Raw genomic sequence first — 22844 nt, 5'->3', positions numbered from 1 at the left:
GAAGAAGCGAGCTACCACTACAATACTCCCAATTAGGTGAGCATTGTAGTGATATAGATGCTGAAACAGGTGATTAGGAGTTGGAGTTCATGGGACCTAGAGAAGCAGCCAAGGGAGGAAGTGATATATACGTTAAAACAAGGGAGGATAACTTTAGTTTATTGGCAGCCCAAACATATATTATTGTCAAATCTCTTAATAAAATTTACGAAAAATTAGATGTACTAACTTCTTATATCCTTCATAACAATAAGCAAGGGAAGGAAGCGGTCAGCAGTGCCTTAGATTCTTATTCATCCAAGTACTCAAAACTGGAAATCAAGATGAGTCAACATTTGATTTTTAAACTAAGCAAAATTATTCTTGAAATCTTCCCAATCAGTTTTGCTAATTTTGCTAATCCGCCCTGAGCCTGCTTGCGAGGAGGGCGGAATATAAATACGATTAAATAAATAAATAAATTTCCACTCTAGACATATCCCACAATTATTACGGTCCACAAGGTTTGAAATGAAGCCTTTTGGCCTCTGTATTAAAAAACATTTTCACAACTCTAAACTGTGCTCCCTTTTCGAGAACAAGGAAATAAGATCAAGGTGAGAGGCAAAACAACCAGAGAGAAGTCAAGCTCTGGTCCACCATTCAAGAGAAGAACAGAGGAAGTCCCCTATATTATCTAAGGAGACAGTGGTAAAGAGAGGAAAACTCCCTGGAGCTAGTTTGAATCTACGAGAAATGGGAGCTGTGGCCACTAAACCCCAATTGATTGATCTCACTTCACCTTTGAAACTCCCTGTGACGGACTCAGCTTCAGATGCTGGGATTTCCAGACAGCAGGGCTCATTTGGAGGGAGAACATGCCGGAACGGTGTTCCAGTAGAGCTGAAAAGTGTTCATGTGGGTTTTGGCCCCGCCCACATGATTCCTTTTCCTCCCCTCTGCCTTCCCTCCAAAGGAGGGTAAGCTGCTTCAGTTCATTCTGCTGCTTTATTTTCGTGAGCGAGTGAGTGAGTGAGTGCAAGCCAGGCTACTGGGCCTGGATCTCCAAAGGAGGAGGGTAAACTGCTTCAGTTCATTCTGCTGCTTTATTTTCGTGAGCGAATGAGTGAGTGAGTGCAAGCCAGGCTACTGGGCCTGGATCTCCAAAGGAGGAGGGTAAGCTGATTCAATTCATTCTGCTGCTTTATTTTCATTCGTGACTAGTCAGTGAGTGAGTGCGTCCGTGCAAGTAGGGCTGCTGGGGCTGGCTCTCCAGAGGAGGGTAAGCTACTTTGAGTTCATTCGGCTTTATTTTCAGGAAATACCTGGAGATTTTTGGGGAAAGGGGCCTGAAGGGTGGGTGTTGCCTTCTTCTGACACATTTCTGGTGATGTCAGGGTGTGTGGCAAATGCTAATGAGATATACAAATAAGTTATGCTAATGAGTTCCTGCAGTTCTTTTTCTACGAAATGACCCCTGCCAGACAGTAAGTGTATGATTGACATGCCCCCCTCCCCAGTGTGGCTAGCCTGAAATGGCAGTTGGGGTTGGGATGTTGAGGGAGCTGTCAGTTGGAGTTGGAGAGAAAACAAGAGAGTGAAAGAGAGTTGGAGCCTGGCTTTTGACCAGAGAGGGTTAGGCAGAGAGTCCTTTCTGAGAGAGGAAGTAATGTTTATGAAGCACTTTTAGTCTTTGGACTAAAGTGGGAAAAAGCAGTACTAATTCCTGCTTAGACTTGAGAGATCTGGGAATTATAGTGGGCAAAGGAAGTGGGTAGAAAGGAGTCTCCCTTTCAGATCCAGGAAAAGCGTTGTAGCTCATAACTATAATGCCTGCCCAGAATCTAGTAACGGTTTGACACAGTAGAGCACCCTAATGTCTGGAGAGGAGGGGAAGTCGTGCAGTGTTTGTGTGTAAAAAGTGAAACTTTTGTGAAGCAGTGCCAGCCTCTCAAAGAAACCAAGTGTTTTGTGCCTCACACCAGTGAAGTTGCTGTACAAAAACCTTTCTGTTACTTCAATTCAAACACCTGCCTTCTGACTTAACCTACTGTAAATAAACCTCCTGTTTCATTTTGAACCTCCCCAAGTCTTGTGTGCGCCAGATTCTGCTAAAGGGAAGCGCAAACCCCTGATCTGTCCCCTACTAAGACTTGGCTGGGTAACCATTTTTAATATTCCATAAGGGTGGGACAAGAAAGAAAGTTGAAGCTACACATCAACCATGCTACCAGAGGCTTCCCAGCCCAGTATACAGCTTCATAGGCTTAAAGACGAGAAGTTTTACCTCAGGGTAGGGGAAGGTCAGCCCAAGCCAGAGTTGGACATGGGTTTGTGACACCTCCCCAAACACAACAACTAATACCAGGCAACAAGAGAATGTGGAGGGGCTAGAGAGGGAAAATAAAAGAAGATTAGCCCCAGAGGAGAGAAACACAGACTCTGACCCATGTTTCAACCAAGACGTCATCTCCTCTAACTAGTGGTACTATAGAGGAAGAGGTACACTGGAACTGTGAAAACCTCTGGCCAAACAGAATTGTAAAATCTAGTTTTAATAAGGAACAAGAGGTCACAAATACCAAATGACTAGAGAAAAGTCTAACATTCAAAAAAAATTCATGGAATTCTTCAGGATGGACTTTCAAAATACAGATTCCTTGAAATCTATACTCAGATCAAGACATTTCACATCCTGCTGATCCTGGAAACAAGGGTTTCAGAAGAAATCTTTGTAGAAGGGTGTATTACCTTCTCATTTAGTGCTGAAAGATGTAACAAAAAGGGATACTTTTGTGGAGGATTAACATGCCTAACTGCAAACTCTTTGAATATAAAAGAAGTGAGAATAGTGGCTTCTACCTCTCTAGCACTTGCGGGTTTTTTGGCCCTTCCAACAGTCTCCTTTTTATTGATAACAGCATACTTATCCCCCGTCCTAAGGAAAGAAGAGTTAGTAAGAAACTGGAACAATTTAGGCGAATGTAGATGGATTTGTCTCAGAAGCAAGAGAAGGGCTATCGAAGCATTACTTAATAATAGGGGACTAACATTTGTATTGGTGCATATGGATGTAATATAAGCTTAGAGATGTTTGACCCAGAAAAGGAAGACTTCCCATATAGCGACCCCCTGTTAAACAGGGGAGGAAGGGATCAAGAGGTAAATCCAGTAGGTAGACAATAGGGGTGTACAGGGACGGAAAGATTTGGTTTTCCCACTTCAGAATTTCCGAAGTGGGGAAAAAATGGAAATAAGCGGTTTCCGAAGTGGCAGGCCGCTTTGGAAACCGCTTATTACCCTGCTTCCGTATGCTCTGTGAAGATTTGGAGCACATGGAAACTTCCTGATGGGAGGGGGAAGAGGGAGTTTCCTCCTCCCCCTCCCATTGGGTGAAATAAGCAGCATCACTTCCTATGCTTCAGTTGGCTAGCAAGGGAGAGATCCCCCAGCAGGCCAGCTGAAGTTTAAAGGGCGCTTTCCCTGCCACACATGCTTACTTATTTTATCCATAAAATATCAGCACAGTAGATATTTGTGCTAACGTTTAGATATTTAGGAATGATATTCTCCCAAGACCTGTCTTGGAAAAACCAGTTCCTGTCTATCTCGTAAGATAACACCATATTTAAATGTCTTGACACTTTTTTTTACACAAAAGGAGGGAAGTATTACCCAGCAGCTATAAGGACTTTTTGAGGTAAAATTAATCAAATGATACTTTATGGTGCCAAAACATGTAGAAGGTATAACTGAGACTGTTGATTCCTTCTTATTAAAATTCCTGAGAAAAAAACCAGTTTGCCAAAGTATGTATCCAGTATCGATACTTGCCAAGCATTTGCAGTTCCTTCATTAGAGTCAGTAGCTTGGCTGGATGCATTTAGACTCAGAATTAACATTCATTTTAACTATAAATCTAAACTCCTTTTTAGACTAGGAGACGATCCCTTCCAGAGTAAATGAAAGAGACTGGGTCCATCAGAGACTGGAACAATTAGGCTTTACTCCGGTTTTACTACTCTTGATGGGAAGCGAGAAAACCACATTCCAAAAGGTCAAAAAGCAGCTACTGATGCTAGATTCCAGAATCACAGATCAGCAAGCAAGGAGAGTATGTTCCCTTGCCTACAAGGGGCCTGAATCTCCAGCTACTTTACCAGCATATTTGAAGTTCATGACAGTTACCTGAAATTGAGATTTTTTTTGGCTGCTAGATTAAATGCCGTATTAATCCTAGAAATGAAAAATCACTTTTTTAGAGTTCCCTTTTCAGAAAGCTGGTGTTTCTGCAATACTGGGAAGATAGGTACCTTGGCTCATCTAGTTACCGAGTGTCCCAATTTCAGTAAGGAGAGACAGATGGATTACCTCAATACTTGAGAAGAATGAGCTCACAAATATTAATCAGAGCCTTTCTTCTCTTTTACAAGATAAGGAACCATATGCCACCAGGTCACTGGCATCCTACCCTTTAGCAATCCAGTTTAAAATTTTAAAAAAGTTTGTGATTGGAGTGAGCTCCACCACCACCCCTTCTCTATGTGGGATTAGGCTGATGGCTGTGGCCAAAAGAGTTGTATCAGGAAAGGAAAGGAGTAATTCAGCAGTGGAATCAGCTGTCTAGGGATTTGGTGGGTTCCCCCTCATTGGCAGTCTTCAAGAAGTGGCTGAAGGAATTCTTGTCTGGTATGCTTTAGGCTGTTCCTGCATCAGGCAGGGGTTGGACTAGGTGGTCTGTAAGGCCCCTTCCAACTCTGTGATTCTCTGATTTTAAGTCACTGCTTCTGAAACTTTTTATAGCGAGACAGACTTCTAAACTTATGATGATTTTCAGAATCCACATGCAAAATAGTTGCGTGCTATCCCTCACAATATAAAATGTAATCTTACATCATTTAATACTAAATAGGCTTATAATTTATTCTTCGTATTTAATATTCTGTCTACATAGCATTAGTGAGCAACAAGTTGTATTTTTTTAATGTTTTACACAAACTCAGATTTTCTGTCAAATCTTGTAGAACTTTCTCTCCCAGCTCATCATGTTCTGCTTCTGGCATTGGTTCTCACCTGTGAGAGGGTCTAAACTTGCTTTTAGCATGAGGAACAAGTGTCTATACAAATGAAATGTTATGTGAGAGAAATAGAATAAGTGTCTAAGGTTTGTATGTATATTAATGTTTTATTTTTCTGTTTGTTCCAGAAATGTTCTCATTGCCAGGAGGCAGGAGCCACTTTAGGCTGCTACAACAAAGGTTGCTCCTTCCGATACCATTATCCATGTGCCATTGATGCAGGTAATAAATAACAAGGCAGTAATCTCAAAATAACTTCTTGCTGATTCATAAACGTTTTATAAAAGAAATACTTTAAAAACTGCTTGCTTCTGAAGTAGAACAGTCTGTGGAACAGGATATGGCACCGTTTTACAGTAAATTCCAAGAGGGAAAAATAATCTGCTTCAAACACCAGAGTTTTACTTATAGGTGACACCCACAAAACTGATATTTACCTAAGATACAGAGGTTAAACCTATTGTGAAATATACTCTAGGCTTTTAATTGGAGCTACCTTCACATTTTGCTAAATGCAGAATTAACACTCTTGATTTGTGTAGTCTCCAACTTTTCTCCCAAGAAAGAGTTAATCAATGTTAGTATATGCCTCCTGTAATCATAAGACATTTGGAGTGCCAGAGACACAGTTAAGCTTGCTTCTAGAGATTGGCAAGAGTCCAGCAGTGCAGACTGGTGAATAGGATTAGAGCGACAAAAATAGCCATTGTACTTAGCGGTAAGCTCTTTCCTTCAGGGCATGGGTTGTAACTACATGCTTTGTGTCTTCTACCTGCTGAATTATTTTTATTGGATTATGAAAAATAAATGTGCTTGTATAATGTCTATCATAATTCAGCACTGACCTCAGGTACTTTTAGAAACTGATTCAACAGGGCCTTTGCTGTGGTATTTGGTCATATTATATTGACAGGTATTTATTTTTTTATTTATTTATATTTCAATTTATATACCGCCCATCCCAGGTATACGGGTGGGCTTTTTCTCTATTCTATATTTCAGAAGCATTGGTTCTTTTTCTAAAAGATAACTAAACAGAATGGCCTCCCAAATAAGACACTGGATGCTGCTCAGGCAGCCTTTCATATTTGGCCTCTGTGCCCTTCTCCCAAGATGGCTCACAAATCCTACTATATAAAAGTGTATGTTCTAGACAACTCACTTCCTACCCTGGTGTGCCACCAGAGGGCGCTGCCACGGCAGGAAACCCAAGCCGGGATCAGGTGCAGAGCAGGTGGCAATGCGCATACCCTGCCTTCACCTGACCGGGATCAGGCGCAGAGCAGATGGCAATTCCCGCCACCCCCACTTTCACCCAGACAGAATCAGGAGAGGAGCAGGTGGCAATGTCACCCCCTCACCACTGTTCGGCTGGGATCAGGAGCAGAGCAGGAGGCAATGTGCTCCTTCACCCAGCCAGGGTCAGCAGCGGAGGATGTGGCAATGTCCGTCCCTGTCGCGCACAGGGCTGAACACAACAGGCAGGAGGCTCTCTGGTACTGCAGGGCTGAACACAACAGGCAGGAGGCTCACTGGTACTGCCAGGAAGTCAGTAGTCCAGAAGGCAGCAAACAAGGGTCCAGAAGTCAGGCCAAGTGTCAGGGCCAATACGTCAGTCAGAGAGAGGAGCAGGCAGAAGGGAAGTCAGAAGGCAGGCCGAGGTCAGAGTCCAGTCAAGAAGCAGAGCAGGGCACAAGGCAAGGCACGCGGCGCGGCGTACACCTCTGGTATCAGGGAGTGGCGAGCTGAGTTGCTTCCACGGTTGGTTTCTTCGGCGTCTCTCTTTTATGCTGTCCTAATTAGGAACAGATGTTGCCTCTTTGCCTAATAGCCCCAATCGGTGCTGTGCCTGTAAACGAGCACTCCTTCTCTCCAGCAGAGCTGTCTAATCTCTATGTTTCCTCCTCTCAGCTGGCTCCAGGTGCTCGGGTTTCGCTTTTGCCCTGGGGGAGTCTTTGTCTCTTACAGCCTCTGCGGAGGTTTCTGGCTGTTCCTCGTCCCCAACAGCCTCTGCAGAGGCTCCTGGCTCTTCCTGCTGAATTCCCTTTAGAGCAGCAGCAGTGGTTTCTGACTGCTCCTCCTCTCCAATAGCTTCGGCAGGGGCTTCTGGCTCTAGAGGAGATCCTGCTGACCCTTCCTGCTCATCTTCTGAGGAGGACTCTGGGGCAAGAGGTGGCCAGTTGAGGCTGAGGCTGACTCATGACAGCCCCCCCTTTACTGGGCCGGGATCAGGCGCAGAGCAGGTGGCAATTTCCGCCCCCACCCCCCACAACTTCAGCCGGCCGGGATCAGGAATGGAGCAGGTGGCAATGTGCGTCCCCCACCTTCACCTGACCGGGATCAGGCATGCAGAAGGTGGCAATGCCCCCCTCTGTTTTCCTTTCCTGTTTGGAATAATAATAGATTGGTGGCTATCAAAACATGGAGTTGTGAACATACTCGGCAAAAAGTTTCATTCATAACCCTAAACCTAATTAATTTGTGTTGAAAGAGGTCCTTATTTCTTATGAATGAAACTAGGTGAAATAAGTGCTTTGTTAACTAGCATCAGTGGGGAATGGAGGAGAAAGTGGAGGAGCAGTGCTGCCTTCCTGTCTACCCATTTTGTGTAAGTGCGTGGGGGAGGAACAGGGAGTGCTTCTTGGCCATTGTTTGCTGTGCAGTAGCCAAATGGCTCCCATGGCTGAGAAGCACTCCATGCCACTCATATTTATCTTTTTATTATTTTAAAATGTTTTACCTTGCCTGTCTCGTGAAAAGCAGGATGCAAGAAGGCTTATAGTAAAAATCACTCCAAACAAATATGACCATATTTCTCTGCCACCTTGCATTTGTGCAGCGTAGACCAGTGGTACACTTTCAGTTGGTCAGGGGCTATTGGGTTCTGGCCTACAGGAGGAGGTAGACTGCTCTGCAGCCCACTGTGATTAATTACTTTGCTAAATGCTTTGCAGTTAACATTCTCACATCTGTTCCTACTTGGACTCTACATTAATAGTGACATAATTGGATGGTCCCAGGTTGCCGATTTGTTCAGTTGTGTGGGATACTTTTCAGCTTGTCCAGTCTGAGGATTTGGACAGGATTCTTGGAAGATTGAGACCTATCACCAGGCCCCTCCGGGCTGCTTAAATCTGCTGGGGGGAGGGCTGGCAGACTAGGTCTGGGAGATAGTAAATGCGTCCCTTAGAAATTGGGTAGTTACCCCTACCTTGAAGCGAACTTTGGAGCATCCACTCCTAAAGACACCTACTCTGGACCCAGGAGAACTGAATAACTTCTGTCCAGTCTCTGTACCATTATTGAGTAGTGTCTGGGCAGCTCCAGAGAGTGGTGCTGGGGGACTGCTCTGCCCTTTGATGTTTGTACTGTGGCGTTCCGTGAGGTTTTCTCTTGACCTCCTGTGTAAAGCTGCTGGAAGATATCATCCATTGATTTGAGCTGAGCTACCATCAATATGTGGATGATACTCAGTTGTTCTATTTCACATTTCTGCCAGATCCAGGGAGGCTGTGGAAATTATGAACAGGTGCCTGAAGGCAGTTTTGGAATAAATTAAGACTAACAAGCTGAAAATAAACCCCAACAAAATTGTGGGAAGTTCAACCCAGACATGGGGATATCTCATGTTCTGGATGGGATTGCTTTCCCCCTAAAGTAGCAGTTTTGTAGCATGGTGGGGTGCTGCTGCACCTGGGCCTCCTATTGGATAAACAGGTGGCAGTAGTGGCCAGGCATGCATTTCATCTGTGGTGCTATGACAACATCTAGATTAGATTAGTACAATTTGCCCTACATTGGGATCTACTATATGAAGCTACAGTTGGTACAGAATACTGCAGCCTGAATGTTGAGTGGAGTGGGTTGCAGGGACCATATCACTCCAGTCTTGTTTCATCTGCCTTTGCTCCCAGGCCCAGTTCAAGGTGCTGGTAATTTACCTTTAAAAACACATATGGCTTTGGACCAGCATACCATATGAATCTAGCCATCCTCTTTGGTCATCTTCAGAGGCCTTGCTTTGAGTGCCCTCTAACATATGAGGCTAAATGGGCAGCAACCTGAGGGAGTTGCTTTTGAGTTGTAAAGAATTGTGGGGAAGGGATAAACGGCTTTCTGAAGTCTCAAATGTTCTGAAGATACATCTAAAATTAGACTAAGGGCAACTGACCCAGTAATATCACTTGCAGCAGACTCAAATGCCTAAAATATGCACTAAAAAGGATGCCTAGGGAAAAGTAATTGTTCTCGAGAAAATTGCACTTTTGGTCATTTTGGTTCTGGAATGAATCTATAGAATAACCTGGAATACCTGGAATGAATCTAGAACAATGAGGCTTATGGAGAAGGGTCTTTATAGTATGCATTTAGTAAACGTAGGCTTGGGAGTCTTAGTTTGGTTAAGGCTTTTGAGTACATACTTGGCAGCAACCAGACATCTTTTTCAAATATATCATACCTACAGTAATTATATTATGTGGAGCTAGTGAAGCAGGTACAACACTGTTGTCAGGCATTTGATTTAAAAGAAGTGATTACTGGATTAGGAGCTGACGGTTTTCTGTGTGCTGTGGGCAGGCATCTTGAAGAAGTGAGGTGTAGACAAAATATGAATCCTGCTGTAAGTGTATAAATCCTCTGTGTGTGGAGTGTGTGGTTAAATAAGGCTTGTGTTTTGTTGGAGAGTTGTGATTTGTTTTTTTCTAAGGAATTAGTTTTGCAAAAGTTTGGATGATGTAGCTCAGCATGCTGATCACTCAGAATAGTACAGTCACATCGCCTTTATAACTTCTGCTATTTCTATGAAGAGAAAGCCCTTGTAGCTACCTTGAGTATCAAATTAGCACGCTTATTGTGGAATTTCATTTTGTTTTACCAATAATTTTGTGTTCTGTTTTCTTTTCCTCCTCTAGATTGTTTACTAAACGAAGAGAATTTCTCAGTGAGGTGCCCCAAGCACAAGGTAATAAAAGATACCAATTTAACATTGGCCTTTACTAGACACAACAGTACATTTTAAGGCAATATTTATCATTCTGGGTAATTTTCTAAAAGGAAGTGTTCCTATGTTGTGGTGGAGTATGTGAGATTGGAAAAGTCAGACGAGAGTCTGCATTTTGTATTTTTCTATTGAATTAGTTTTATTTCAGAATTTTTATGTCCATAGTTTTTGTCCTGAGTTTCTGATTTTTGTTAAAAATGGGAAATAATTGAGGAAGGAATTTGTAAGAATAAATGGGGGAACAGGTTGGAAAGTTCCTCCCATCAGTGGATCTGTGGGAGGCTTGAGCGTCTTGTAGTTGATGAGAAGTAATTGCAGTGCTGAACACTACTGGCCAGATAATCGCCACATGCCTGTTCAGTTCTGAATATGTTGCCACAGTCTATATCTGTGGACACAGAAATACTATATTTCCTAAAACTCCAAACTGAGAAACAAGTTGTGTATCTCATTATTTAGCTAAGTAATATCAAGTAGGAAGAACATTGATTTTAGTACAGAGCCAAAATTACACAAAGTGGAAATTATGTTTATGGGAGAATCAAATTCTGTTTCTGGCACCAGAATTTGTGCCGTATCTGTAACAGAAAGTTCTAGAAGACAGAGCACAGTTGCATCTTTAAATAAGTTGTAATTAAATATCTTCATTTTGTATAGAGTTGGATACTGGGGATTCTATTCTTGTTTCTCTAATCATAGACAATGTAGAGTAATAAGTAGGAAGCTGTTTGAAGGCTGCCATGTACCTCTATAAAATCTATAAAAATGTTTATTTCAGAGCAGAAATTTGGTTTTCCAAAGTAGAGGGCTGTTTTGTTAAATAGCAGTACTATAAATGCAGACTGCTTTCAAGCAGCATAGGTCATGTCACTGGGGCTTCAAAAACAACCAAACCTCAGGAAACTGAATATGCTTGTTGTTCCTTCAGAATTATTCATGTTACCCTGGTTTGTGTTGATCCCTGTTGAACTAAACTACTTTTTATTTTCCAGTAAATGAACTGAATTGATAATATCATGACAAGACTGTAGATATTAAAGTTCAGCAGAATTCAGAAGAACCCATATTCTTTGTACAGTCCCACATATAGAGGTTCTGTGCCTATGCCAAACTAATTCTGGGAAAGTTGTAGCCCCTGGAGATTTTGATTATTAATGTATGTTTCAAGGACAGGCTGAGTACCTTCATGCTGTTTTGATCGGGAACATACTTTTGTTTTAGTTTTCTCTTCATTGTTTCTGGTGTTCTTATGCCATCTTTTGTAAGTGCAGTATCTTCAAAATGAAAATCCTTATCACAGGTTGACATTATTGTTTTGATTTACCTTGGTGGTAAAGTTGATTTTTGCCTGCATTGTTTGAAATTTACCAAGCAGGTGCTTCACAGTCTCCCTTCGAGTGTTTTCTTGAAAGAAACAGCACTGGTGGTCAGCATTTCTGACCAATCTATGGTTCCCCAGTTAAGAGAGCAGTTCTCTCTTTTCCCTTCCCATTCCGTGGAGAATTTCTAGCTGGTGTTGAAAGGCCATTCAGCTCAGGCTTGGTCAATTCTTTGACTGTTTCTCTTACAGACTTGTGTAAAACAATGGGCTGTTGCTGCCATGTCTGTGAAATGTTATGTGTTGAACACATGAGCAAAGGAGCCGGTTTGGTGTAGTGGTTAGGAGAACCACAGATTACACTCTAATCTGGAGAATTGGATTTGATTCCCCACTCCTGTGCTTAAAGCCAGCTGGGTGACCTTGGGTCAGTCACAGCTCTTCCAGAGCTCTCTCAGCCCCACCTACCTCACAGGGTGATTGTTGTGGGGATAATAATAACATTCATTGTAAACCACTCTGGGTGGGTGTTAAGTTGTCCTGAAGGGCGGTATATAAATCAAATACTATTTTGTTGTTGTTATTGTGAGGATGGGGATAGCCTTTTGCATTGCAGTTATTCATAGCTTATTTTCTGGAGGACATCTTCCTCCTCCAGGTATATCAGCTAACCAGTTTCCCATACATGTGATTGCACAGACCACAAAGAAGAAAAATTGCTTATTTGTAACTGTTGTTTTTGAAGTAGTCATGTGCAGTCACGTAACCCACCCTTTCCCCCACTGCTGGTAACTTACCTTTTGGAGTAGGTAAAAGTAAGCACTGTGTCATTACTGACCCATGGGGGGACATCGCTTCACGACGTTTTGGAATAGTGGCAAAGAAATCGAGTGAGGAGGTGCTTGCTTTGAGGCATTTCAGATAGGAAGGGGGTCAGTAGCACCAGTTCCTTCACTAGAATTCTAGAATGCTCACAGTTGCTCTGCACAGATGGTCCCCTCTGAGAACGTCCTTTATAGCTAAACAACCTGACCCCTTTCCTCTTCCCATACACTGGTGTGAAACTACTCGATATCTTCTATTTCGTTTGAAAATGACAAGTGGAGGTTAGGTTTGTTAATTTTTTTGCCCTCTGTAGCTCAGTTGAATTTATTGAATGTGGCAGTATTTGGTCTGATAGTGTCCAAGGTTTGGCAGGGGAACTGAAGTCTGGCAGAAGCTAATCCATTTTACTCCATGCCTTCTGAAAATGTGTTGACAGAATAGGCAACGTGGTGGAAATTTATAAGATCCTTACAGGGCCATAAAGAAATACATTAGAGTAAGCTAAGGAACCAAGGGTTGAATTGTTTTTTTTTCTTTCTTGATTTCTTTGTGTGAGAAATGGGTATGCAGCTTCAGCAGCTCTTCTTCCTCATACTTGTTCATTTATTTTTATGGGCTAAAGTTTTGCTTCACCAAGGAGGAAATACAAAGGTTCCCTTTACTGTATATATAGTACTTTCCTCTGATGAATGAATGCATCTTTTATTATCTCTGATCTGATCCAAATGTTCTAATAAAGAGAAATGTGCTGTTTTCCCATGTAATTGCAAGTAATTTCCTCTAAATCCATACTCATTTTCTGTCCTTTATACTGAGAAGGGTGTGGGTTACACAAAAACTTTGCCATGAAAATTCTGCACTTTGTATACTAATTATGCATGTCTGTGGAAAATGAACATGTATGTTCTTGTTTTATATCATTCTGCTTCCACTCAGCCTTTGTAACGTTAAATGATCTTTCTCTGGCATGGGGTTTTAAGTTAGCCTTTACAAAGATTTTTTTTAACCCACTAACAATTTTTGCTCTTTCTCTGCGTTGCTAATTACAATGAAATGCATCATTCTGTTTATAAGCCACTTTTTCTTCCAAAGGAAACCAAAAGCAGCTGTCTTGCTCCTAAAGAGGTGTAGGGCAGAGTTGAAGTTTCTTTTTTACAGTTGAGATATAGTTGAAAGTTATGAGGGAGGAGTCTTTCAAATAAGTTATTTTGGAGTTTACTTTGTCACATGGTGATGCCTTCTATCCATGTGATAATTAACTATATTGTTAGAATCTCTACCAAAGAGAAATCCAGGATTTTCAAACCAAATTTGACATTTCTGATGTAAATGGTGGAAACAGTTAATATTAGGGGATAGTAAAATATCCTTTCAGAACACTTAAAGAAGTATAAAAAAGTACAATCCAATTAAGCCAGTGGCTGGGTTGCTCATCTTGCAAGTTTTTTGTAGCTCCATTTTCTAACTAAACTCTGTATACTTTTCAACAGTCCTCTTGCTTCACAAAAATTCTAATTGCTGTCATGGAGAAATCCTGCCTGCAAAATTCTATTTGGTGTTCTAGTACTGACGCCTCTTTCTCTCTTTCTATCTCCAAATATTTCCCGTTTTCTTCTCTCTCTTCCTTTTATCATCTTCTTTCTCCTTCATCTCCAACTTGGCATACTGCATCATCAGCCCCTCCTCCCTTGCTCTCTTCCTTCCTTGCAGAACAAGATGGTGAAAGGCAGCCTCAGCACAGAGCAGTCGGAGCGGGGGTGAGGGGGGAAGTGTGTTCGGGAATGAAAATAAAAACAAGCACAGGTGAGTTGAGGGAAGGATTTTCAGTTTGCCCTCCCACCTTTTCCCCGATTTGAGGGAGAAGTAGGTGGTGATTTTACTATCCTGGGATTTTAATGGGGACTCCTATTCACTTCAGTTTGGTGGTTTCATCCTGGTATTGCTATACTGATCTTTCCCTTTTATAAGTGAAGGGCTACATTTTCTATACAAGCATGTTTGACATATTCCTCTGTTTTATTTTTACACAAATACCTAAGGGCTTGGGCGAGAGGGCTAATTTGTTCATCAATGGATCGGCACTTTGCAGTCTTTTTCACTGTTACCTTTGAGCCTTAGTAAGTTGGTATCAGTAATTGGCCCAGCAGTGTTCAGGTCATTCTTGTTCACTTTCTGGAACACATAGAATAGAAGAAAAGACAAAGATAAGAGCTTCATAAGGTCATAATGTGCTGTCAATTCTCAAGAAAGGGATCCATGGACTGTCAAAGCTTGTACAAAATAGAGTTATCTCTTTTTTTTGTCCTGGGAAGACAAAACAGTGCAAGAGGCAGCCTTGTTTGGTCTGTTTGTGAATTTGTCTGTACACAGACTAATGAGCAACCTGAAAATATGACAGAGCGCTCTCTGCAGCACTCATCTCTACCTACAGTGTTATTTAAGTCATTTACATATTATATTTTCTTCCAAGGAGAAAATATATGAAGTGAGGCAAAAGGGTAATTTACCTCTCAGTATGTGTATTTGGGCATACCTGTAGGAACAGAACCAGAGAATGGGCCTTGACTCAGTGGTAAAATATCTGCTTTTGCATTGCAGGAAGTCCCATGTTCAGTACCCAGCATGATTAGTTAAAAGGGTCAGATAATAAGTGATGTGAAAAGTATGCAACCTGAGACCCTAGAGAGCTTCTGCCAATCAGAGTAGACAATACTGACCTTGATAAACCTTGATCTGAGATGTTATAAGGCAGCTTCATGTGTTCTCACATTTAAATTTATGGAGCAGAAATCTCTCTTCATGACAGATGATTACTCTAGATTTTTACAATTTTCACTTGATTAGTTCCATAGATGATTAAGATGTACTTTGATTTCTGCAATAAATACAAATTATGCTTGGCTTGTGCAAATTATGTTTGGATTGGATTGATTTCTACAATAAATACAAATTATGCTTAGCTTCTGTAGTCTAATGATTGTAGATAAGTTTGCAGAAGAAATTTATATAGTTGTTATCCAACCTGTGATAGGCTCCTGGACATTCAGATTTTTGGGACCATAGCTCAATTTAATGTTTCCGTTTGGTATGTCATTTTTTGAGTTCTGAAACAGAAAATACACTATGAAGTTCATCTGCTACTACTATATTGTGTTTTAAAGTAATCTGTTTATCTTTTTCCCACATGTGCAGAAAAGGAAGCATGTTAATGCTTGGTTTCAGTGGAGCTTTCTTTTTGTACATTCAATATAGTAAAGTTTAAAGCCAAAATGAAATAAAACATGAGAGCTGCAGTTTCCCTGATATGAGTGTTTTAATTGTAGAGATTGATTCTGCTACACTAAGAAAGTGGCCAGAAGATGTATATCTTAACCTGTAGTCTAAATGTGTCCCTCACATATTAAAGTATCTTGATTGCCTTATCTTAAGTCTTATTTTAATCAACCTAGTCCAAAGTGGAACTTTTATTTTTTTACTGCCTGAAAAGATTTGTCCACCCCTTTACCAAGCATTTTTGTTTGTTGAAGCTTAGCTTGAAACGTGACATTTTTTCTAGCCGAATGAATTTTCAGTGTTGTATTGGTGATACTATATAAAATGAATGTTTTAACTGTTTTTATTTGTTAAATGCCAAGTTGTACCAGTTAGCTAGAAGTAGTAGAAGACATGCTATCTAGAATTGAGAAGTTTGGTTTATGTTATGCATGTGCCCTCTTACTAGTTTAGTCCTGTGTGCTGTGTGTCCTTTAAAGGAAGCACTTTAAAGACTGGTGAGGACCTTGTTCTAGTGCTGTGCATCAGGCACAGTAATGGAATGCCTTGCTGTGGGTTCCTTTATTTATGAGCTAGCTGCCCCAGCACTTTTGATCCTTTTTTTTTAAGGGACTGAACTGAACAAGCTTAGAGCTCATGGAGAGGGAGAATATGTGAGAGCTTTGTGTATCTCTTGCTTGTCTGTGCTGGTGCTGGATAGTTTCTAGATAAGGCCCAGAAATTTTACAATTGATTTTGAATGCCATTCATTTGCCATTCTGGGGATTTCAAGAATGTTTTCAGTTTTCCTGTTTGCTTGTATGAGCCTTTTGATATCAGATAAAGGTGCCTGCCTATTTGGGGGATAGGTTTGAGAAGTCCTCCCTTTGACTTCTAGAAGTGTGACAGCAAACAGGGGATCTCTCCTTTTCTTTGTTAATGGCAGTGTGTTTGTTTAACATAATAGTGTTTGTTTTGATTTATACTCCCATCTCCACTGGAAGGAAGATTATACTCACTGACATATCCTGACTACGAGAGTGGGATGTGGGAGACAGAAAGCTATACTGGGTTCACTGTGCTATACTGGTTTCCTGTCACTGTGGGTGGTACACTAAAATCTGGTGATGTGGAGAGGTGTTCTGCCCTAGACAATTTTTAGGCGTCCAACTTGGGTGTTTCTCCCTTGCATAGTTCTTATTGTTTACATCTGAACCAATTTCAAACATCCAAGCATATGTTGGTACTGTATCATGTTTTCACTTAAAAGGTTTATAGAATTGTGTGTAGCCTATATCCAGCTTGAGTATCCTAAAAGTTAGAGTATAAACCCATTATGGGATGGCTTTGTTTTTAAATTGTTGCTGTCTAATTGTTTCCGCAGAATGTATGCATTGTGGAGAGATGCCCTACTAATCAAGTGACCATGTCAGAATGCACCACCCCAGCCTGTGACAGCAGCTGCTTAAATAAGCCCTACACTGACTCCTCTTGCAACCCTGCATCCTAGCAATAAATGTAGTGGGTTCTGACATGGACACCTAGGTGCATGGGAATGGACTTTGGCTTTCCATCATGCCACTGTTTCCATGACACTCTTAATTTTTTTAAAAGCATTATCAGTAGATTTCCATAAACTGTTGTACAAAATTTAAGCTCTCTTGGTCCACTTTTCCTTAGGGCTTGGTGTTAATTTTGCTAGGCCAATTAATGGGAAAGTTTAGCACAAACATACATTTTTTCCTAATAGCACTGCTCTTATTTTTCTGCAGGTTAGGCTGTTGAGATAAGAAAGCGGCAGACATTCAAGACTGAATGGATTCTTTCCCACTGTGCAGTCATGCCCCTCTCTTGACGTGCCTGCCAATGCCAGCACTTCCTTCATCAACTCTTTCATCACACTTGACTGACAACATCATGATCAAGGAGTCTGAACCAGCTGTTTTCATGGATACAATCTCCATAGTGACTATGGGAAAGGGAGGGAAACGCAGAAAAAGTGGGGAATTACAGAGGGTGGGATAAATATATATATAGATTATATATATATATATATAAAGATCTATTTTTAGTCTTGATAGACTTGTTTTAAATGAAAGGTGCGCTATCCCTTTTTATGCATTTAATTCAATTTATAAGACCCACATACGTTCCAAGTTGCTCATGACAAATACAATTAAATCCAAACAAAGTCTTTGGAAATGGGTCTCATCTTGCTTCAAGAGGAGGTATGGAGTTATCAGCTTGTTTAATCAAATTTGTCTCTTCACTCCAATTTCAGCAATGGAAAAGCCAGGTTTTTTAAAAAAAATACTTTTGGGGGGAGGGCAACGTCTGAAGGGGTGGGAGGTGGGGATGAATGGTTGCAGGGGGTGGGATGTTTGTATTTGTGTATGTATGAAGAGGGAATTTATTTTTTTTCTTTTAAGAACACTATTTATTTTTATTAAGAAAGGAAGCCTAAAAAAAAAAATCAGGAGACTGATGTCGTGACTTCTTCTAGCTTCATATACATATACTTTGACCTTATAGACATGATTCTGTCTGTACCAAAAGGTGGGGGATTTGAGCCATTCTCGGCATTGACAAATACTCCCAAATCATTCCAAGAAGCAGCAGCCTTTTCCCCGAGCAGTTGAGAGGAGGGTGTTGGCTTGCCTACCAGAAAGGGGTATTCACCAGTAAGTCTGAATGTCGACATAATCAGTGTGTGTTAAGCTGACCAGGAAAATCCAGTTAACCCTTCTTTTCTCCGTCTTTTGTTTCCCAAAGGAAGGAAGGGAGAATGTCAATTTAGCAGCATACACCACTTGGTTATTTTTTGTTTGTTTGTACATTGTGTAATTTTTAAACATTTGAGTTCTAAAAAACAAAACTTTTTCTCTTGTTAAGGCCTTAAGAAGGGGTTAGTGCATCTTTCAGGGGTCACTCTGCCATGGGAATAAAATAGCTGTTTCACAAACAGTTTTATATAAAAAAAATCTAAAACAAAAAAAATCACAAAAAAAGCCTAATAAACTTCATTTTAACCTTGTTTCTTCTGTGGATTTTAATGTATTTCCTTTTTCCTGTAAAAAAAGTCATTGTTTGTGGTTGTCTTGAGTTGTTTATACATCGTCTTAACTGCCTTATTTTCAGATGGGCTCTCCATAATCTTAAACAGTGGACAAGACTGTTTACACCAATGTGCAACAGGTCCTCTGAGCATCTTAACCTGGAGAGTACCAGCATCAGAACTGTTACTCATTTTTCTGGAAATCTAGAGTTGTTTACTAGTGATTTACTAGATTGATCTCTGTTTTCCTGCTCCAACATCTCATTTAGCCAAACAGACTTATTGTGCAGTAGTAGACAGCAAAGTATTCAAGTGTTTCCAAGAGATACAAAGCAGGAACCCCATTTTCATTTCATGTAGGCATAAAACGAATGTAAACATAAGACATATTTCTGTTTGAAATGTGTGAAATATGTATTTTAAGTGTATAAGAAGCAGCCCTGGTCCAGCATCCTATTTTCAGGAGTAGTTGCCCTATGCTTTTAGGGAGTCTATAACCTAGACATGAAGTCAGTTCTGCCCCCCGCCTCACCTCCATGGTGATTGTCTCATTGCAACTGGCATTCAGACATATACTACCTCTGGATTTTTCACTTGGCTGTCATAGCTAATAGTCTTTGGTGTGTTATCCATCTGTTTAAACTCCTTTTGAAGACATGTAAGCCTGTAGCCATCACTATATCTTCGGGCAGTAGATTCCATATGCAAATTGTACGTTTCTTCATCTTTTCTGACTCCACTGCCAGTCAATTTCTGTGGATAGTCATGAGTTCTAGTGTTAAAGAAGAAAGAGGGGGGGAAATCTCTCTACTTTTACAACTTGCATAATTTCATAAGCCTCAATTGTCTCCACCAAACTGGGTGTGTGACTGTGAAAAGTGCAACTAGGTGAAACTCATCTAAGAACAGGAAAAAAAAAGTGAATGAAAAGACAAAAGCCCCCAACATTGTGAGCAAGCAATGTGTAGTTGGTATATTTTGGTACAGTGAAGGAACTGAAAACAAATGAGTGTTGGATCTGTTAATTGTGTTTTCTGGAAAAGAATAACAGAAACCACAGTGTAATGAAAATATTGACATTGGAAGCTTGTGAATTGACCATACAGTTTGGAGTCTTTAGAGGCAATTTAGTAAAGGCTAAACTTTTACTGATTGCAAAAGATGTGTGCTTGGAGTAATCTGTACATGGACCTATACAATTATAAGAGAATGCACGTTTTTCTGGATTTTTTTAAAAAAGCTACAGAGTCAACTGAATCTGTTCAATCTATTCAGTTTTATAAAATTTAAGTGTCTTGGCTCCATGAAACCTGCACGTTTCTGAAGACCAAGGAGTGTGTTGGGCAAGTTGCATCTGTTCCTATACCTCATACTGCCAGCATTATTCCCATACCTATTCTTGAGGCTGTTCTTTGAGAGATCCAGACCAAAGAGGACCATAGATGTCCCTGGACTCCACTGAGAGACGCTTGTTTTTTAAACGACATTATGCTGCAGACAGCTGATGTGACAAGAGTATCATTAATGGCAGAGAAGGTATAAATCAAAAGGATGATTTGGTGTTTAGTTTTATATCCTGTCTTTCAGCCTAATCAGGGCTACCAAGGCAGCTAACAACTAAAAACAGAAAAGAATAAAACACTGAAGGGAAGGAATTCCACAATCTTGGAGCCATGGCTGAGAAGGCCTTCAGAAGGCAGGAAAACCTGAAGCAGGGCCTTGAAGTTTACTGTAGTGAATGATCAGGTAGGTATGTATGGGAGTAGGCAGTCCTTAAAGCATGTTGGCCCCAGACAGTATAAGGCTTTAAAAGTCAATTGGATCCAGAAACCAGTGAAGATGGACCAATTCTGGAGTGATATGGTTCCCTATGACCCGCTCCAGTCAATATCTTGGCTGCAGCATTCTATCCCAATAAGATTTCAGAACACATTTCAAGGACAAGCCATGGAAAGCATACTGCAATAATCTAATCCAGATGTTAGTGGGATATCCATCATGGTGGACAGATTATTTTTCTGCTGAGGAAAGGCTGCAGCTGTCTTAACTAGTTGAAGCTAGTAAAAAGCATTCCTGGTTATAGCTACCACCTACTGGATCCAGCAGCACCCCAAAGCTACAGACCACCTCTTTTAGGAGGAGCACAGTAGCATTTACGTTTTGTCAGGCTTAAACTTCAGGTTTTTTTAGTTCACAATCACTCCAAAATTGCCTCCAGGCAGTGGTTCAGGGTTTCTACAGTGTACTTGGGTTCAGCTGGAAGAGAGATCTGCATATTGGTGACAGCCCAATCTAAATCTCTGGATGATCTCACCCAGTAGTTCCATGTAGATGTTAAGAACATGGGGAATAAGATGGAACTCCACAGGTCAGAAGTCAAGGAGCTGACCAGCAGTTCAAGACAGCAGTCTTGGAAGTGACTTCTAAAGTAATTGATGGGATTTACTTTTTACTAAACAGTGATAAGGGCTGTGTTCATAAGGAAAATACTATATCCTGAAGAGGTACCTTTCCACAAGGTATGAATACTATATATACCCACTTCATGAGAACTCATACAGCCAATAATCTTGCAAGTTTCAACTAGTTACTTTTAAGGCTGAAGTTGGTAGCCTCATGCTTGTAAGGAAAAGTGAGAAATGCATGTGCAAGTACATCAAGATTGAGAGAGGATGGGTGACCCTTTCAGTTACCAAGATTTTTTACTTTGTACAACTCTTGAATGTTCACTCTGGTTTTGATTTCAGTGGGTTTAAATATTCCCCATACTGCAGAGGATTGAACTATTATTACTTGCTGTTATGGTAATTTACTCTTTGGTTCTTAAATCTGTTGGGTCTGCTGTTTTTCATTGCTTCATATGATTAATATTTCTCTTGCTGCTGCATGGTTTTTTCCTCAAGTTTACTTTTGTTGCTCTGTATTTCTGAAAAGCACCTTAATGCTAGGAGAGAGGGAGAGGAGCCAGAAGGTCTGACCATTATTCTCTGCAACTAAAAATTACTAAACAAGATTTTAATTTTTTTTAAAATGAAACTTCTGCACAGGAGCATAATTAAGTATGTTAAACCAATAACTGATACTAGAGGGCATGCTTTATTTGATCAATGTTATCTTTCAGTTCCATTTTCTGTAAACCTTTTAAAAAGTTCATTGCAATTCTTGATGAGTTTCATTTTTACAGTTTTCTCTGATTAGTGTTTCACTGTGATTCAGCTGGACTTTTGCATGACATCAGGATAGTTTTTCTGACCAAGTAGTAACAGAGCCTCCATTTCCAGCTAACATAATTCACCAAAGATTAAGATTGTTACATCTCAGGAATGGGTCTCAAGTAGAGTTTAATATTTGTGTCCCCATTGCCCTTGATCTCCAACAGAATTTGAACAACCTGCATAGTCCATGGCTGTGCAACCATTTGTTTGGAGCCATGGGAGTCATTTATTTGCTTCATTTGCACCTCTACCTTTCTCCCTAATTCAGACCCAAAACAGCTCACATTGTTCTCCTCCTACATTTTTTGTCACAACCCTGTGAGGTAGGTTAGGCTGAGAGTGTATTACTGGTTCAAGGTCACCCAGGAAACTTCCATGCAGACTAAGGATTTGAACCTGGATATACCAGACCCTCACCCTAGTCTAACACTCTACTATACTGGTCTTTCTCCATAGTCATGATTCAAAGGGGATGTAAAAAGTTTTAGACCACATTACAAGTAGATTCTGGTCTAATTCATTTCATTCCTAGGGAAAATTGTATTTTTAAGTGTTTGCATGAGTAAAAATATGGATATACACCAATCTTTTCATGTATTAATTGTACTGGATATAGCTTAAGAGTAAATCAACATCAGCACTAGCCAGTAGGAACTAGCAACTATCATACCAAATGTACATACATGTATTGCGGTTGTGCTTGTCATGCTTCTGGGGGCTAGTGCTGGGTAGGGTTTCTTCCCAAACACCCCCCATTTATACATTATTTTTTTTTGTAATGGTTAGCCTGAAGAAGAGTATTGAAGAACTCAAAAGCTCCACACACTCTTGTGTCAATTTATTGGTCCTTAAAATGAATTTTATGGATTGGGGGGGGGGGTGGCTTTTACTTTGGGACCTACCCTGCTGTAAACAATTTCTTTCCACTTTTAAGATACTCAAATTCAGATGATAATCCAGAAGTACATGACTAGCAAGAGATAGTATCTGTGAGCATACAACACAAGGTAGGTGAAAATACCTAGTTTGGCCTCAATTTATACATTATGCAGCACCTTACATTTATCTCCTGAATTAATAAAATGGCTTCCAAGTGATTTCTGTGCTCTCTTCCAAGAAC

General features: G+C 40.6%; 1 protein-coding gene across 4 annotated transcripts in view; it reads left to right on the top strand.

Moving 5' to 3' along the window:
• The window catches only part of TCF20 (transcription factor 20), a 182500-nt gene extending 164012 nt beyond the window's left edge, over positions 1 to 18488 (top strand). For 2 of the 4 annotated variants that reach the window (XM_054988399.1, XM_054988397.1), the window contains exons 3-6: positions 5186 to 5279; positions 9971 to 10020; positions 13880 to 14005; positions 17227 to 18488. In XM_054988399.1, coding sequence (XP_054844374.1) covers positions 5186 to 5279; positions 9971 to 10020; positions 13880 to 13963 — 228 coding nt within the window. In that variant the 3' untranslated portion in view covers positions 13964 to 14005; positions 17227 to 18488. The remainder of the gene's footprint in view (positions 1 to 5185; positions 5280 to 9970; positions 10021 to 13879; positions 14006 to 17226) is intronic. The other 2 variants (XM_054988400.1, XM_054988401.1) reach the window with 2 other exon arrangements.
• Positions 18489 to 22844: the final 4356 nt, after the last annotated feature.

Source organism: Eublepharis macularius, chromosome 9, assembly GCF_028583425.1.
Source record: "Eublepharis macularius isolate TG4126 chromosome 9, MPM_Emac_v1.0, whole genome shotgun sequence".
Taxonomy (NCBI): Eukaryota; Metazoa; Chordata; class Lepidosauria; order Squamata; family Eublepharidae; genus Eublepharis; species Eublepharis macularius.
The sequence above is the reverse complement of the archived record's forward strand: the minus strand, read 5'-3'. Positions and strand labels throughout refer to the sequence as shown.